Source organism: Lupinus angustifolius, chromosome LG08 (genome assembly GCF_001865875.1).
Source record: "Lupinus angustifolius cultivar Tanjil chromosome LG08, LupAngTanjil_v1.0, whole genome shotgun sequence".
NCBI lineage: Eukaryota > Viridiplantae > Streptophyta > Magnoliopsida > Fabales > Fabaceae > Lupinus > Lupinus angustifolius.
This window is the reverse complement of record NC_032016.1, coordinates 6,596,297-6,615,357: the sequence shown is the minus strand read 5'-3', so window position 1 is coordinate 6,615,357 and position 19,061 is coordinate 6,596,297. Positions and strand designations below refer to the sequence as shown.

The 19,061-nt window shown below is 33.2% G+C and overlaps 1 protein-coding gene across 1 annotated transcript; it reads left to right on the top strand.

Moving 5' to 3' along the window:
• Nucleotides 7,916-18,028, top strand: LOC109354382. Its single transcript, XM_019596849.1, has 10 exons — nucleotides 7,916-8,244; nucleotides 8,958-10,232; nucleotides 10,269-11,827; nucleotides 13,333-14,380; nucleotides 15,258-15,565; nucleotides 15,654-15,857; nucleotides 16,271-16,431; nucleotides 16,776-16,864; nucleotides 16,943-17,029; nucleotides 17,690-18,028. The coding sequence occupies exons 1-9, from the start codon at nucleotides 8,061-8,063 to the stop codon at nucleotides 16,966-16,968; spliced, it is 4,854 nt and encodes a 1,617-aa protein (XP_019452394.1). The 5' UTR covers nucleotides 7,916-8,060; the 3' UTR covers nucleotides 16,969-17,029; nucleotides 17,690-18,028.

Here is a 19,061-nt window from a genome sequence, read left to right as displayed (position 1 = left end):
CTGTCCCTAATGGAAATTTTAGACCAAGAGGGGGTTTTAACTATAGAGGAAGAGGTGGTAGATCAGGAACACGGATTCTGAATAGCAAATTCTGTACTTTTTGTGAGAGAACAAATCATACCATTGAGACATGTTTCCTAAAACATGGCTACCCTCCTGGTTATCCAAACTCCAATAAATCTTCCAAAATGGCCAACCATACTGCCTTTTTCCCTCTTGATACAGAGGAGATATCAGCAACCAATCCTCAATCAGGAAATCAAATGCATAATACACCCAGCTCATTCACAGAAGAACAAATGCAGGGCATTCTACATCTCCTTAATCAGTCTAAGAACCAACAAGACCATGCTGTCAATTCTGTCACTAATGCAGTTTTGGCTAAACCAGGTAATTCTCATTCTCAGTGGCTCCTTGATACTGGAGCCACAGACCATATCTCTTGCACAATGAGCAACTTTAGTAGTTTTCACTCTATGGCACCAATGCTCATCACTATGCCAAATGGAGAAAAGGTTACCACTTGCACCACTGGCACAGTCACCTTGAATCAATCTATTATTCTCACTAATGTTCTCTTTGTCCCTGAATTTCATGTTAATCTCATATCTGTCAATAAACTAACTAAACATCTAGGTTGTCATTTGATTTTTTCTGAAAGACAATGTTTGGTTTTGCAAAACCATACCAAGAAGATGATTGGTTCAGCTAGAATTCAACATGGATTATACTTGTTCAACTATCAACCTGTTTCTCCAAGTTCTTTTACTTTTTCTCACTTTACTGCCAATATTGACAATAATTCTCTATGGCATTTACGCCTTGGTCATGCTTCTACCTCTGTAATGAAAATTCTGCATAAACAATTTCCTTTCATTAATAATAATAAGAATCAACCTTTATCTCCATGTGATATTTGCCATCTAGCTAGACATAAGCAAATTAATAAAGCTGAAAGTGTGGTTTTTGGCATTTTCCATTTCTTCCTTCTTCTCTCCACTGGACTTCGTTCCAATTAAGAATTACCCTTTGCTTTCTGCATAACCTTGAGATATCATAATGCAAAATAAAAAATAAAAATTAATGAAGAGCAACATTAAAATAATCAACAAAACACCTTAAGAACAAATATTCATCTAATTTAATTTAAAATTTTGTAACATGTAAATACAATATTTGAATTTTTTGGTACTACTAAAGGTGTCCCATCTTACCCAAGGGGATAAGAAACTAATCATTTTAAGATGTGTGTTTGTCTCTCTCAACAAATGTCTCAAGAATTGAACATCGACTGTTTGGTCATCTTAGTATTAAGCAAGGTCTTACACCACTAAACAATACACATTGTTGATATACAATATTTGTATTTGTAATGAAGGAAAAAAATAATATATTTTTTATAACACTCAATATCAAGGTCGTATCAAAGAAAAATTACAAAATGGTATGCATACACATGACAAATTAATGCATGAATAGAATGAATAAAAAATGTACCTTAGTGTTAATCTCATTTCCCTTGGTAAAATAATACTGATCATTTGGTTCAACTTTTGGTGGTGGATTAATGTCGAGAAACTTATGGAATTGTAAATTGACCTTAATCTGGCGTGAGTCATTATTACCATTATCATCTTTCCCTGCAATATCATCACCTAAGTATATTTTGTGAATTGGAATACATTGATCCATGTGTGATCTTCCTTCCATAGTTGTAAAAATTATGTGATGAGTAAAAGATTCTGTGATGAAGTTCTATCTATATATATATATATATATGTTAAACAAGGTTTTAGTGGAGCACACTGACTTGAAAAATAAAGGTTCAAGTTTCACCTAATCCTAAAATAGTGGTTTTACCTTTTTGGATTCTCTTTATTGTAAATATGACATGATAAAAGATTCACAAAGTTACCCATAACTGTTAGACTAATGGTTTACATAATCATTAAAAAATTACTAAATTTTAATTTAAAAATACAGGTTCGAGAAAAAATGTGAAGTTGTTTGAATAGAAAAAAAATTAATCATATAAAATTACAAAAGTTAAAGAGCATAATATAGAAATTTAATCATTTTTTATTTTATATAAATAGAAACCAGATACAAGTAACTAAAAGGTATAGGTGGAAGTTGAGTTTAGATTTTGAACTATTTTTGCAAAAGGGAAAGTGAAGTAAACCAAGATTTTCATTGTAATCTAAAGAATAGCATTACTTATTAGTAATTATTGTAATTAATTATGAAAGAAAACAAAACCGATAGATGTCCGACTTGTGCTTTTAGGCTTTGTTTGGGAGTTATGAGGGAAAAGGAAGAAGATGAATCAAATGGTTAGGAAGGGGGAGGAAGGGAAGGGGAAAGGAAGAAAATCCTTCATTTTGTTTGGGAGTATGAAATTTAGATGGAGAGGGTAAACTAATAAAAATATAAAAATATTTTTTATTTTTTCATTAAAAATGTAATTAACAATAATATATAATTACATAATACTACTAAAAATATTTAGTTATTTTGCCATTATATCTCAAAAAATCTTAAATTGGGGAAACTTTAAAAATAGACACATAAAGAGTTTTGGAGGGTTTAAGAATCCCTCCAAAACCTTCCCCTCCTCTTGATCCAACTCTCAAACAAGGGGAAGACTTTCCAAAGTTATCTCTTCCCTTCCCTTCTCTTTCCCTCCGAAACCTCGCTCCTAAACAAGGCCTTAAGTGATAGGCTGGTTTGTATAATTTTGAATATAATAAAAAATAAATAAAAGCAAACACATTCCGCTACCAATTCTGACCTGGATATTATTAAAAAGTTCTCAAACTTTTTTAATTGGATTGATCTTTATATTTATACAAGAGGAGTATATATCTAAAGTTGAATGAAAGTTTATAAAAACATGCAAATATTTTTTGATACACTAAAGATGATTTGCATTAGATACGTGTATAAAGCATAAACAACTAAATATAAATCTTATTAATTAAAGTTAACTATATGAAACAAATAATTTTATATGATAAATCGTATTCATATATAAAGTATTAACTTCTAAATTATTTTAATTTCTTCAATTCATCTATTTACCTTTAGGAATTGAAGTAATTGTCTGGCATGTGTACACATGCTCAAACAATATAAGATATGATTTTATTATCACTTTTTACAATATGAGTCTTTCATACTTTCTCTTTAATACATTCATTACTAATCTTATAAGAGAAAAAGATTTATGCATTGATAATATATGAGTTTTATATATTGTTATTGCATTATTTACGAATAATATTTAATTATTGTTGACTTTTAAAAAAAGTTATTCAAATGAATGGTGGATAGATTTTATACTTATCATAGAGAAAAAATATATGCACTAACAGTGTGTGAGTTTTATACATTATTATTACATTATCTATCATTAATATATGACGTGCTCATTTATTCAATACAACATTATGATCTATGATAATTAATTTTATTCTTATAGACATGTGATTTCCTTTACTTTACCAATTGTTATGTCATTATAAACATTATTATTACTCTTATGCTAAATCCTACCACTATTCCTTATAAAAGACATTAATATTTACCAAATCAAATAGAAAAGGTGGAAAGTTCAATTTGTTAATTGAATGAATATGTTGCACTATGTTCTATCCCGATCAGACTGACACCTCGTCTGCTCAAGATGAGATCTCCTCTAACTAACCAGGGGTCAAGCAAATACAACTTAAGTGCTTACGCCACTCTCTCACAAACGTCATAATTACCATTGACATTTTATTTAACGCACCCAAAACTAGACATTGCCACGTCGGCTGCAGATCCAGCTTGACCTTCTAACATTACGATGAGGAGCAGACTTATTATATGGCGGAAATAGGCCTATCATTATACACATATGACATCTGATGTCAATCACCATCAACCACTAGGCATATGCCACATCACCATTTCATTTACTATAAATAGAGAGTGTCCCCTTACATGAAGTATATATATCTCATTTATTCCTTCATTAACTCACTTACTCATTCATTTATTACTTGTATTTACTCTCACTTGTTCTTCAACAATTCCCCAAAGTCTCATACTGACTTGATCGTCGGAAAACCTTTTCAGATACCTTCCCAGCGTGTCCAAACTCAATATCATCCAGACTCAGAAGAAGACCACCTCAACCGGACACTATATCTGATCATCCGTCTAACCACCAAAAAACATTTTGAGATTCGTTCATCCGACCAACCACCAAAGAATATGTTATTTAAATGTTAAAATAAATAAAAGCAAATGCATTATACTAACCTTAACTTTTATATTATTGAATTATTGAAAAAAAATCCTCAAAATTAATAATGCAAATTGGTTGTTATTTAAATTTTATACAAAAGAAGTATTATTTTTTCAACATCAATGAAAGTCAATCAATACCATCAAACATATAAATTAGTTACTAACAAACATGTAGGTTTAGTGATTTAAGTTTAAAAATTCGATTTATGAAAGCGATACTTATAGAGAGACAACCACACACCCTAAAAGAGATTAGTTCTTACTCAAAAAGGATGAGGGAATATCTTTTTGTTAGTATAAAAATCATATGAATTAGTTGATAGAAAGATTTGATTCAACCTTATTAGGGGAAGCTGAAATTTTCTTACTGTGTGTATTTATAGTCTAGATAAAAAGTTGATTAAGATATCTATTACCTATATAATAAAAAATGTCTCTCATGATACATGTCAATCTGTCAATCAAAATTTTCCTTCCAAAACATGTCCATGCTAATTATATATACATTCTAACATTGGATATTCCATTTTATACATTATTGTATATTTTAATATTAATAATTGATGGACGCATTTGTTTTTATCTATTAATTATATAATATAAAAAATAATCTCACATTATCTATTGCCACGTGCCAGCTTGTAATTCATTTCCCCCTTCAAAATGGTTTTCTCTCATTCATGTGTATATTCTAACATAATTTCATTTTCTACAACTTTTAATATTTACTTTAAAAAATCACATTATATCATGTTTCAATTTTCTATTTTCATTATAAAATTCAAATTCAAAATTGTCATTTATTTTTCTTATGTGTTTGATCAGACAAACACACGAGTAATACATGTGTTTTTAACAATATAAATATACAGTTAACATGTTCCCTCCAAAACATGTCCATGTTAATTATGTGTACATTCTAACATTGAATATTCCATTTTATACATTGGATATTTTAATACTAACATTTGATCGACCCATTTGTTTTTTATTTATTAACTATATAATAAGAAAAAAGGTAAACCCACATTATCTATTGGCACATGTCAATTTCTCATTCATTTTCTCCCTCCAAAATGGTTTTATCTCATTCCTGTGCACATTCTAACATAATTTCATTTTCTACAACTTTATATCATGCTTCAATTTATCTCATTTTCTTTAAAAAAATCACATTATATCATGCTTCAATTTTCTATTTTCATTAGAAAATTCAAATTTAAAATTGTCATTTATTTTCCTTATGTGTTTGATTAGACAAACACACAAGTAACACATGTGTTCTTAACAATACAAATACACAGTTAACATATATGTTATAAATATACAAATATACATGTAATATGTGTTCTTAGCAATGCAAATATATTAGTACCATGTGTTTTTAACCATGTGAATACACGAGTCACATGTGAGTTCTTAACAATATAAATGCATGGCTAACATGTGTATTTTTAACCATGCGAATGCATGAGTAATATACATGTGTTCTTAATCATATAAATGCACATATAATATGTGTTTTTAATCATGCGAGAAAATTTTTTGTCTCGTCTTACTACAAAGGTAACTTGCTAGTTTTATATAATAATCACACACATTCAACCAATATGTATTCTTCGTACAATATCTAAAAATGGCTAAAATAGGTGCATAATAATTACAAGCAAGATTATGAATAATAATATCATTTTCCCCATGAAAACATTAAAATATGTTTTTTATCCAGAAAAAAAAAACAAAGAAATAGCTTTTTTTAAGATTATTTTTTGTAACATATAAATTTTACATAAACTAAAATGGTCAAACACCAAATTAGCTTAATTAATACGTTTACATGATACAAAAATATGTTGTCATTTGATCCAATAGCGTTTCCTTAGATAGGAACAGATTTGACAAATATTGATAACCGTCTGATAGAGTAGTAGAACTAGGGATGACAACGGGCACGGGTGGGCACGGGTAGTAGCTATCCGCTACCCGTTTTAAAATAGAAAAGTAATACCCATACCCGCCCGTACCCGTACGGGTACCCGTGAGCGGGTATTTGCGGGTAGTTCTGGGTACCCGCGGGTAGAACGGGTACCCGCGGGTTTCCTCTATTATAAATAATTTTTAAATTTTTTACTTCTATTGTGTTTCAAATAACATGAAACTTAATTATTTTTGTACCTTTTGATTAAATATTTTGCTAAAATGCTAAATTTATTGGTGGTTTCCATTTGTGTGATTTTTTGTTCTCATTTTTAAAAAAAATAATATATATTTTCTTTGTAAAACATGTGTGTTTCTATACTTTCTATACATGTAATAATATTTGTAGGGTGTTTCATCACCAAACTCATTAAAATATGTAAACAAAGTAAAAGGAAAAAATATACATAGTGTAATAAATGTTAGAATAATATATTTTTTATTTTAATTAAATATAATATATTAATTTTCTAAATAACGGGTACCCGCGGGTACGGGTACCATAATACCCGTACCCGCCCGTATGTACTACGGGTATTTTTAAAAACCCGTTTACAATACCCGCGGGTACCTATTTGTGACCCGTACCCGTGCCCGTACGGGTTTTACCCGCGGGTACCCACGGGTACGCGTTTTTTTGCCATCCCTAAGTAGAACGGAAAAATTTAGTGTTTATATCTAAAATTATAAACCATATATTTATATAGGAGTGTAATATCTATGTATTATCAGTATAAAGATTTATACACAATCAGTATATGATTCATAATTCATTTGTATTATTTTTTGAATAATCAATAATAATTAAATATGAATAATGAATACATAATAACAATATATAAACGCATATTATCTCTATTTTTTTTATTTATCTTTATCTACTACCCATTTGTTTATTTGTTTTCATCAAAATAAATGTAAGATAGGGGCGCACATCCTATATATCCTTTCACTAATTCCTTCTCACTTGTCATAGAAAACAAAATTTAACGGAAAATATGTATAAACCTTAAACTACTGTCATATATTATTCTATTTTAGTGATTAATGATTCTTACATTGTTATTTTATACTTAGATTTAATATGTATACACTGATAGTACAAGTGTTTTTTACACTATATATATTAACCATTAAACATAAAATTAAGATATGTTTAGTTTATATTAAGTGTAATATTATATGACAATGTATGAGTTTTATACACTGTTATTATATCATTCACCATTGATATTTAATCATTGTTGACTTTTAAAAAAAGTAATCTAAATGAATGATGGATGATGTAACACAAGTGTATAAATCTTTACACTGATTAAATATATTATATGACAGTTATAAATTCTACACTCATTATATATTCTTAGTGTAATATTTATACACAATCAATATATTATTTAACAATCATTTGTATTACTTTTTCTCATCATTTATATTATATTTTTTGCATTTGGATTAATACATATTTTTGCAATAACATCATGAAAACTAATAAAATGTTGATCTAATAATATAAGCCTCCATTAAATTATAAAAAGATTAAAATATCATATGTTTGATCGATATTGAAAAAGACAATGAGATAACCCAAAAGATATTAGTTTATGCATAGAAAAAAAAAACAGCTCCATAAGAAAGTAGATGGACCCAGTAGCATAAGGTGGACGGGTCAAATCCAATCCACGAAAACCCGACAGTGGAGAAATTTCCCCAAAATTTTGAATTCAAAATAGCGCCAAACACGAACCTCATTTCACCCCTCCCTGTGGCGATTCATGAAAAACCATTGAATGCGAACAATGTCTTCGAAGGAGAAGCACGTGTTTCAGATCTTCGATAGAACGAAGCGAATCATCGATCAGGCTCAGCAACAGTGTCATATATGGGAGCACCATCTTTTCCCCAAACTCATTCTCAGTGGAATCACTCCTCCTCCATGGCTCTGTAACTCTCCACTTCACGCTCTCACCAAAGGTATTTAGTTTTTCATTTTTAAATCGACGTGATTCGATTCATATGTTAGGTTTACTTTCCATTTCCCTAAGGTATTCAATTTTGTTACTGTGAGGTACTTGGAGAGTAAGATGTATGCAACCTTCGTATTGTTATCACGAACAATAACTCGTAACCACGGTCTCGTGAGGCCGAAAAATTACCATAGATTCTGAGAATATCGAATTAATCAGTAGGGAAAATTAGGTTGACCTCTCCTTAGGGTTAGTTCAATTACACTTGATACGAGCTTTGTTTCACTGATCTCATTTGAGGTTGATGTTATCATTATACTACCTCAAAAGTAGGTTGGTGTAATTTTTAAAATAAAGAAGGTGCTGGCTTGGATGTTATTAAGTTAAATCTCAAGAGAGGTTGGTGATATGATATTGTAATTCTCAGTTACAGAAGGAAACTTCTGTGTTTCTATTCTGTTTCAGAATAAGAATATTTTAGATACTTAGATACCAATCATACCATACTCTACCTTAGTAATAGTAGCCAATTATTTTCTCTGCTCACTGCTAGCATGTAATTTAATTTTATAGCAAGGAGCAGTTTTGTAAAGTAATGTTTCCACTCATCAATAATGGGAGCTCACTAGAATTACAATAGTTATATTTGTGGCACAAAATCTAAGCAATTTTTCCGTTGCGGATTTGGTACTGATTCTTATAAATCTTTTATAACTGTAGAGTTAAGCAAGGATGCTCCTGTTTCCGAAGTTCCATTCTTGCAACCACAATTTGCAGTCCCTTTCTCTGGTCGTCAATGCAGTCTATACAACAATCTGGGTTTTGTATCTGATGATGTTCAATATCCGATTAGGTTACGTGATGAAGTCCATGCTTCAGAAAACGATTGTAACCCAGGGGATAGGATCTCAAATTTGCCAGATTGCTCTGTCAACAATGATGCATGTGCCTCAAGTGGTCCTTCAGAATTGGATTCCGGTGCTGCTATATCACCTCAGAACCAGATAGAACATAGAGTCTCAGATAGTTACCATGACCCAGCTCTTCTGTCACTGGCAAAGTTGCAAAGATCAAAGCCAAGGCAGAAGGCTCTGCAGCTACGTCATAGTGCGAAGGCAACAAAAGACCGGTCAGGAGGTGATAATAGTGCTGCTGGTCTTCATGCTAACATGGTTACAGGTTCTACATCTTCTTCGCTACAGGCAGGCCATATTGAGTTATCAGAGTTAGTCAAAGATCTTAATTACAACATTGAGAGTTGTTCAATGGAAGAAGTAAATAGAGATGACTGTATGACTCAAAATCAAAATTGTGACAAGTCTAATCACTCTGGTCACATAACAAGATCTAAAACCGTAGCCCAGAAATTCAACCCTATGAATGCTGCCAGTCCTTCTGTTGTGAAGGAAGATGTTCCTCCCATTAATAATTTAGATGAGCCATTGGAGCCAATCCACTCACCATCTGATAAGAATGGAAGCTGTGAAGTTAAGGAAACAAATGAAGGAGATTATCAGAGGAAGGAAGCTGGAAGCAGTGCTTATCGCAAGGGATCAAAAAAATCTGGTAGTTCTAACCAAGAGATATGTAATAGTGAAATCTTGAAGCATGACAGTACCTCAGGTAGAGGCAAAGGAGTTGAAGTTCATGATTTTATGCAACCACTTGCTCATGTTGAATTTACAGATTTAAGCAATGCTTTTGATCACAACAATGGAAGTAGGAGGAATTCAGTAAGAGATGGCCACTTCTGCAACAAAAAACAAGAAAGTAGCAGTCATGATAAGAAAGGACTGCTTAGAAGTTCCTGCTCGCCTCCAGGTAATGATATTTTAATGACTGATGGTTCCGTACAATCTATCAGAAAATCAGCGCAATCTCCTGAATCTTTAATTGCACAGCATTCACGTGATCCTGCAGTGTCTGTTGTAGGGTCCTTCCATAGTGAAAAGGATCGTGACTTTTGTTCTGTAAAAGCAAAAGATTCTTCAAGTAGTAAAAATGCTCCTGGAGAGGTATACACAAGTAGAGATTCAAAGTCACAGAATCACAGTAAAGAAATATCGAATTCACGCTGCTCCAATTTCTGTGGGAAAGGTGCTACCTGCTCGGAATATCTCAGTAAGAAGCCTCAGAGTGCACAGCTTATTGAACTGGATTCTAGAAGGTTATCTTCATGTAAAAAAGATTCCAAATTAGATGGAGAAATTGCCACAAATTCTTCAGAGCAGGAGAACATTGCACCAATTGATGCTTCTAGAAACTCAACGGCTGTGACTACGTGCCCAACTGAAGTATCAGTGAAGCCAGTTAGTTCTTTCAGTTTAGATGGCGGGTCTTTATCTGGCAAATCATTATGCTTTGAAACAGCCATGACAGATATAGTCTTGTATGGTCAAGAAAATATATTATCTGGTGCCAATCCTGCTGATAATATTGAGGAGAGATCTCCTACTACTGTCTCCAAAGTTGTTGCCGATTCAGTTGAAAAAGATCGTTCTTGTTTGGGGTCTAGATTCACCAATGTTAGCCCAAAGGTTGGGCTGGATGTTTCAGTCATGAGGCCGCCCTCTGATATTGTTGTGTCTGTGATGCCCAAACAACTTGATTTTGATGATGTAGTAGCGTCAAGTATGAATAGAATTTGTAGTCCTGATTTGAAAGAGGGACACCATGGCATGTCACAAGAACCTATAAATTTGTTAGAACCTGTAGATTTACTTGATAATGAATCTTCTCTTGTATGCCAAGGTAAGTGCAACTCTTTGGGGGGGATGGATTTGATCGGAACACATGAAGCTTCGACCATAGAAGAGGGGCGTCAGATTGAATATTGTGCAAGCCACATGGGGGAGAAGGAGGAGGCAAATGTAGCCAGGAAAGCGCTAAATGCCATGTCATCAAACAAAGAGTTACCTCTGGTTCAGAAAGAACTTGGTATTTTTGCTTCTCCCTTAATGAACCATTCAAGTACCTTGCAAGTTGCTGGTGAAAATTCACCAGGAAGCTTGTCAAAGGAAGTTATGGCATCCAAATTTGTTACACAGCATAGCACACTGGCAAATGGTGAAAGTAGTACTAAGTTGGAAGATGCTTTTTCTGCAGCTGTTACCACCTATGGTCTACATACATACACAGACAAAATTGTTACAAACCTTACAAATGAGTTCCCATCTGCAGCTATTATGGATGAAACAAATCTTGGTTGCCTCAGTGATGTTAAAAATACTGGTTTTACAACTGACTTACAGAATGTCAAAAGTTCCACAGAGAGTTTCACTTATGATGTGGAGCATTCTTGGCCTCAGCATAAAAGAAGAAAGACTGAAACTGAAACCGAGAAAATTCTACCTGCCTCTTCAAGCTTCACGGAAAAGCCACTTGATTCTGTTGACCAAAGATCAGTCGGTAGAAACATGAATGTTGAAGAGAAAAGCCATGAGGCTGTCCTAGAATTTCAACATTTAACATCCAATCAAGAGGATGACACAGGACTTCAATATATTTGTTACAGCGCAACAGAAGAGATGCAAGATACTGCCGAGCGCCGAACAATAGAAGGATTCTCACTTAAAGTGAGAAAAGAAGAGGTACATAATATTTTGTTTTAAATTCTGAATATATTTAAATTGGTTTGTGTATGATTTATTTTTAAAGGATTTGATATAGATATTAAATCAGAATTTCTGTATATCTTGCACTAATGAGACTTGATGCCAATAAATGTTGAATATCAAATTTTATGTCAGAAAGTGTTGGTTAGCATCTATTAATTTTGCCACTCTAATGATCATACAAATGCACTGTTGCTTTGGCATGAACATTACTAGATTTATTTTATTGGATGACGACGGGCTGCTTCTAAAGCCATTTTAGATATAATTTCTCTTCTGAAAATCATGGAGCATAGATGCAGATTGATTTCTACTCTCTTCTGTGTTCCAATAAGACTTCCAACAATGTTTTATATGGTGTTTCTAGGAACAATATTTCACAGAACATTTTCAAAACTATTTAAATTATGGAGAGATTAAAATGCCGGAGTGAACCCATGATTATACCATTGTGAAGTATAAATGATGTAGCAAAAACTTTAGAGCTAATAAAACCCATTCGGTAAATCCAGTAATGGAAATCTATATATGGAATTGAAGAGCTCAATATATATTTTCAAAGTAATTACTCATTCTAAGTATTGGGCCTTGACTATTAATATGTTGCTGCTTTATTCTGATTGGCAAAAACTTATTCTCTTACTCTACTAGTAGATAACAATCATTTCTAGGCTACGAGCTTGAGTTAGTGAAAAAGTTGAATTTAGGATTTAATGGCTAATTAGTTAGGAAAATGCTAGTTTTATGCAATATTTGTAGTATTTCAAGTAGAAAGAGTGAGAAAGGATTGTCGGAATGGACAGGGAGGGAGACATGGATAAGAGAGATAGCAGGGCAATTGTAAGTTGGTGAAAAATGTAGTTGAATCGGGATAGTCGTAGGAGTAACTTTTAGGCATGCTGGTATTAAATAAGAAAAAACAATTTAAAAACCTCAAAGTGTTGAAAACTACTTATTGAATTTGGCTTTGGTTCTTTCATCTGGGATTTGTTTCTTCACACATATGCCTCCATTCATTTGGATAAAAAGGAATTTCAGCTTGTTGCCCCTGTTAGTTGTGACACTTCACATATAGCATGAGTCATTCATTATCTTTCCTTGTAGGAAAATTTGAAATTTCCAATTCTTGGCTGGTATCTAAGACATTGTTAGAGTAGTGATATACCTGGTGAGAATTGGTGAAAGACATGCTCCGATGATCATCTAAGACCGCTGGCTTTTGATGAATAAATTTTCATGTAGAAGAAAATGACTTCACTATCATAAATGTTATTCTTTAATATCTCAGATGTTTTGATGGACCTCTCTTCAGTATCTTGTGTTAAAACACATTGTATTTTGCTACAACTGAATATCTGTAAGACTGTAACTGAATATCTATAAGATGCATGATTTAGGGTTTATATATCTAGAGGTTACCTTTATGCTTTATTGTAAGTTTGAAACTTACCAAGCTGTTTAATTGCTTTTCCTATCTGCAGAAACTTGTCATGGATGGAAGAGATATATGTGAAGACAATCTTATCTTGCCAGAGACGAATCTGCCTTCGAGTAGCAGAATTTATCCAGGAGGGCACACTAAATTGTCAGGCGGTTCATTTGTTTCTCCAGAGATCCAGTGCTTGGATTTGATTGGTACAGATGATACTGTACCAGAGTTTGAAGGGTTCATTATGCCAACAGATAACGCACAACCGTGCTCTTCTGGAGACCAAATGGATATGGAAAAGATGAACCTTCTAAGTAATTCAATAGATTATACATCCCTTGGTAAATCTAGGTTCATGCATTCTCCGTTGTGCTATTCAGCAACCCCATATAAGTTGCATAACATACCAGACCTCTATCAATCTTTACCTAATGGGCTTCTGGAAGGCACGGGTGTAAGGATTTCCTTTCCTCTAAACAATGGGATAGCAAGTTCCCATTCCGATTGCTTATCATCTTGTAAGGGTACTGATACACCATCAGTTCAAACCATTTGGGATAGAATTAATTCAAACTTTGGCAGTTCAGGGAAGCGCCAGAGTTTAAAACTAGAGCTTCCATGCATTAATGAAGAAAATGAAAATATGGATGACATCGCTGATACATTCCATGATGGCATTGGTTCAGAAGAAATGGCTAGGTCAATTACAAGAGAACCACCTGCTGAGATTATAGACAATGGTCCTTCGACATCAGTTTTACAAGATGCTGGACATGTAGAATTTGTAAGCACAGAGTTTAACTTTAGTGGGACTCAGAATAAAGTCAAACCAAGGCTTGACAATCAGGATGTCGGTAGGAAAAGATTCTTGAGTAAGGGGAAGGAGAATCAGAGTACATCTCTTGGTAAAAATGGTGCCAAGAGGACCACTGGATCACTTCTCAACAGATCCAGTAGGCCAAAATTATCTGGAAAAGATAGTTTGAAACGACCAGGTCCCACTTACTCTGAAGGCAACTCTAAACACAACAATATTGTATGTGGCATCACTTCCTTTATTCCATTAGTGCAAAAAAAACAAGAAGCAGCAATTATTACAGGTAACTAATAATATTTACTCAACCTTACTTTCACAACAAAGTTTATTTTTCTATTGTAAAGATTTCCTTCTTTGGTGATTGAAATTAGCCATCAAGACATGACAATACAATTGAAGCTTTCTTTTAGAGCTTATAGTATTAGTTTAGTTTAGCTGTTTGTTTGCATCTGCACACTGTCCCATTAACTTTAGTTTGGATTTTTTTATCTGGCTTGGCTTTGTTTTAAAACGGGCGTTCTAGTGCACAAGGCTCCTCTCTAATGGGGCCTAGGGAGGGTAGTTTTGACCCCACTTAGTGGGATTAAGTCTTGGTTGTTGTTGTTGGGTTAGCATTGTTTTTTTGTTTTAATGAGATCTTAATTTAGCCTGGGCATTTTTTTGCATGATCCTTGTGGGTGGTAGAATCCTTTTCAAAAGGCTTTCTTTATTTTTGATCACATAGGGAAAAAAGAATATCTCTTAACCACTGTTCGCTGAGAAAAAATCTGCTTAGGATCTGGAAGACATGCATGTTTCCTTCAAAAGCAATTATTGCCGGTATAATAAGTCGATAAGCTTTATGCAAGCCTTTTCCTGTGAAAGAGCTTCAGCCATTTTAAGATTGCATGTTACACGCTCCCACTGATATATAAGCCTGTCATGAGAAGTTAAAATTTTGATAAGAATGGAAACATTTAGTACCTAAAAGATTTTATTAATTTGAAAGACGGATGTGAATGTTAACCAATGACCCGAGGAATGATCTAATATATAAATAATGCTGAAGATCAAAGGAATGGTCTAATATAATGCTCTCAGCTACTTATGTCTTTGTATTATGTAGAAGTTTTATAATGTTAATTTGATCATTATTTGAACCTTACTGTGTAAAAATGTAGGCAAGAGGGACATCAATGTGAAGGCCCTACAGACTGGTGAGGCTGCCAAGCGTATGCTCGAAAAGAAAGAGAATGACCGCAAGATGAGGAGAGAGGCACTCATGCAGGAAAGATTGCAGAAGAAAAAAGAAGAGGAAGAACGGAAGAAAGTGGCAGAAATGGCAGCAAAGAAGAGACAGAGGGAAGATGAAGAAAAAAAGGACAAAGAAAGAAAAAAGAAGCGTGTAAACAATGTGAAGAAGCAGCAGCAAGAGCGTAAGAAGACACAAGCTAAGAAGGAATATACAGAAATACAAAGCCAAGCTACAGTGAAGTGCTTCTTTTGCTAATAATTTAGTTGCCATCTCCTTTCTTGTGGTTTAATGAAAATTCTAATACATCAATTGTCTGATCTAGGGTGAAGAAGTCCAAGAAAGAAACAAACCGGTGGATGAAAGAGAAAATCACAAGAACTTGCAACTGCAGGAAAATAGAGAAAGCAGTGTGGAGAATATTTCTAAATATCAACCTTCAATTATATGGGATTCGACAAATAATAAAACAAAAGAAAACTGTCCTGAATATTCAGAAGCTGTGCATAATTGTGCAAATAATGGAAAGGTAGCATTATCTTATGTGGCTCTTCTAAGTTGTCATTAACATTCATATTTTGAAGGATTTCATGGTAGTTGTCAAGGATTTTCCATTTCTACACAAACATGATTGATTTTTTAAGGAAATGAGTAACTTGCAAACTCCCTGATCCAAGTAGTGTTTTATGTCGATGCCTGATACTTATTTTTAAACTTAGTCAAATAGTATGATGTTTTTTATGTAATCTAATGATTTTAGCTTTAACATACTGTTCTTACTCATTTTTTTAAAGCCACTTTTTTTAAGACTTATTCGGATATGTTTGAATTATCATAATTTTCTATTTACTTGTGGTGCGCTGAGCCAGAATGCTCTGGAAAATTAATAGCTTCTCTTTATAGTGATCTTTCTGGAATCCTAAGAATAAATATTTTTTTTAGGGAATGGGCAATTTGACTAAAGCAACTGAAGATGACGACTTGATCATCAAAAACTCAGTTCAAGAGCAATCATATGAGATCTCTCCATATAAAGGCTCAGATGATGAATTAGATGATGAGGATGATGTACCAAACAATAAGTTTATTCCTCCATGGGCAAGGTTTGTTACTCTTAAATTTTTTGGAACCTATTCCTTAACTCAATGACATTGTCTCCCAATTAGATGTCTGGGCTTGAAACTCTTGACGTGTATGGGGGCAGTAGTAAAATTGTAATTTGAGCTGAAAGAAGCAAAATGAGTTCTTAATAGTTTTGAAGGTAACATGCGGTTGATACCAAGAATATCAATTGCGTAAACTTCACATCCCAACTCAGAGACTTAGAATTAGTGCAATAGCCAATGGATGAGATGGCTACAACTGGTGTTATTTGCTTAATGACATTCACTTGAAGCTTTGGCCTATGTATTTTCCTTGACACCTTGAATCTGGTTGCTTTCTGCAGTAAGCAGCAATTGTCTAGGGTTGTTCCTTCTCAGAAAACTGACCCGGAAATGATATTTCCTCCCCAAAGCTTTTGTAATATAGTAGAAGGTAACTCTTCTTAGAACTTTCAAATTTGTAAATATATTAGGAGTCACGAAACTAAGTAATAATTGCACTCTTTTGCAGTTCTCCCTCGAAAGCTTCAGTTATAGCAGCCAACATTGAATTCCAGAATATGATTCTTCCATTTTCTAATTCGAGATTTTGTGTAAGGTATACTGTCTCTTGAATTATTATAATCTGAACCCGTGGAAATTAGCATCGTAATGCCTTTTACTAATCCTCTGTTAGTCTAATGGCATTTCTGAAGGTCAATAATTTGGTTTAATTAGTTTGAGATTAATTAATATTGTGGTTGCCTTGGCCTTACAAGGGTCACTTATTATGGTCTTGCGGCAGAGTGTACTCTACCATTCAATGATGTAATATCACATTGATGGGCTAGTGATAAATGATTTAATGGTAGTATAAGAATTTATCACTGACAAGGGATCAAAATCAATTTTTTAATTTAGCTTATTGTTTTGCATTGGTTTTTAGTTTTATTGCTTGGTTTCACTAATTTATCCACTAAATTGAAGGGATCAATCATTTGGTAATTGGAAGAATGGAGTCTAGAACAAATTACCTTGTTCTCAGCTCGAGCATAATAATTGCTTAGGAGAAACTTGTAGGTGTGTTGATTCTTGTGAGAAATTCGTTATTTGTGCGCTTAACCTCTAATACTAGGATAGAGTAGGTAATTGAAGCTTCCAGTAAAAGAAATTCACCTAACTAATATTTTTCAAAACGGCTAAATCTTATTATATTTTGCACTCATGTTGTATATGTTTATGATAATTGAATTACCGGTTCTCTTGCTTTCTGTGGCAGATTTTCGAAGAGCCCCATTAAGAATTAAAGTGTAGCCTCGCAGGTGACTCCATCCCTTTCTTTGAGTAAAGATTCGAAGTTAGATATTTTGATGAAATCTCGATTGTGATGCTTCTAAACAGAGATCCTTATTTTGGAGGAAGAAGTGTCCTTTGTACAGTTTAACCAGTAGAAATGTCATAACCATGTTAAGAGGAGAACCTTGTCCCCTGAAGTAAGTATCTTTCAAAACGCTGAATTTAGCACAAAGGTGCATTTTAAGCTACGTCTAGAATGAACACGGGTTGATGTTGGCTTGTGACTAAAATTGTGTGCTCGTGTACTAAAGATGAGGCTAGGTGGTTCAATAATATTATTTTTTGTTACATTTTATTTTTGGTTGCAGGGTTTCATAATATATGCTCGTGTACTATAATTTATAATTTGATCTAAATTTAACTATTCCTTGTGTCTAGTGTGTCCCAAGTATAATACATAAAAAAATTGTCGATAATGTTCGCCCCATTTCCCACGATAAATACATTTTTATCTTTTTGTTTATCATGAAATTACATTTTTACTATTTATGTGTAAAAACAATCACTTACAATGGAGAGGATCCTGTTCTGTTTGAAGGCACGCGAAAACTCCAATTTGCTTGAAGCTAAATAAAGGAGACACTGACTAATGTGCAGAACACTAAACATGCTTAAAATGAAAATCTTCTTTATTAATGAAGAGAGAAGTGATTAATTTTGTACTTAGTTTTAAGGAGAGAAATGTATATCATTATATTTTAAGAGATAAAAATATTATATTACATTGTTTTTCCTTTACTTTTTTATTTATTTTCCTCCATTTCCATTAATGGAGAAGATCTTACCCCAAAATGAGCTGGGAGTATTACATCCATTCCTCTCCCTCACTCAATGAAGGGATCCAAACATTAGCAAACTGCCAAAACAATTGAAACCAATGAAGCATGGACTGACACCTGCAATGTGAACAGTTATACTAGAAGGGTGAGGATTCTTCTCTAGCTGCAAATTGTATACATGAGGTGCACCAAAAATCATTAGTATCATGATTCTTCTTCACTGGTTAATACTTTCAAACAATTGTTCTCCTTTATATCTTTCTAGCTTTAAGTTTAACATCTAAACAGTATCAGAACAAATTGGTCAAGGCTATCATGCTCATTAGAAGTCTGTGAAACGTGCTTAGTCAACTTTGATTCACAAGTATTAATGCTCATCGTAAGTATGACCACATTCTAATGCAACAAAGGAAATACTGTGAAAACTATTTCCTTATGATGACATGACATTAAAGCTGAAGATATATTCGTGAGTATGATGAGATTAGTAGTTTTAGAAGCCATGCAATAACATTA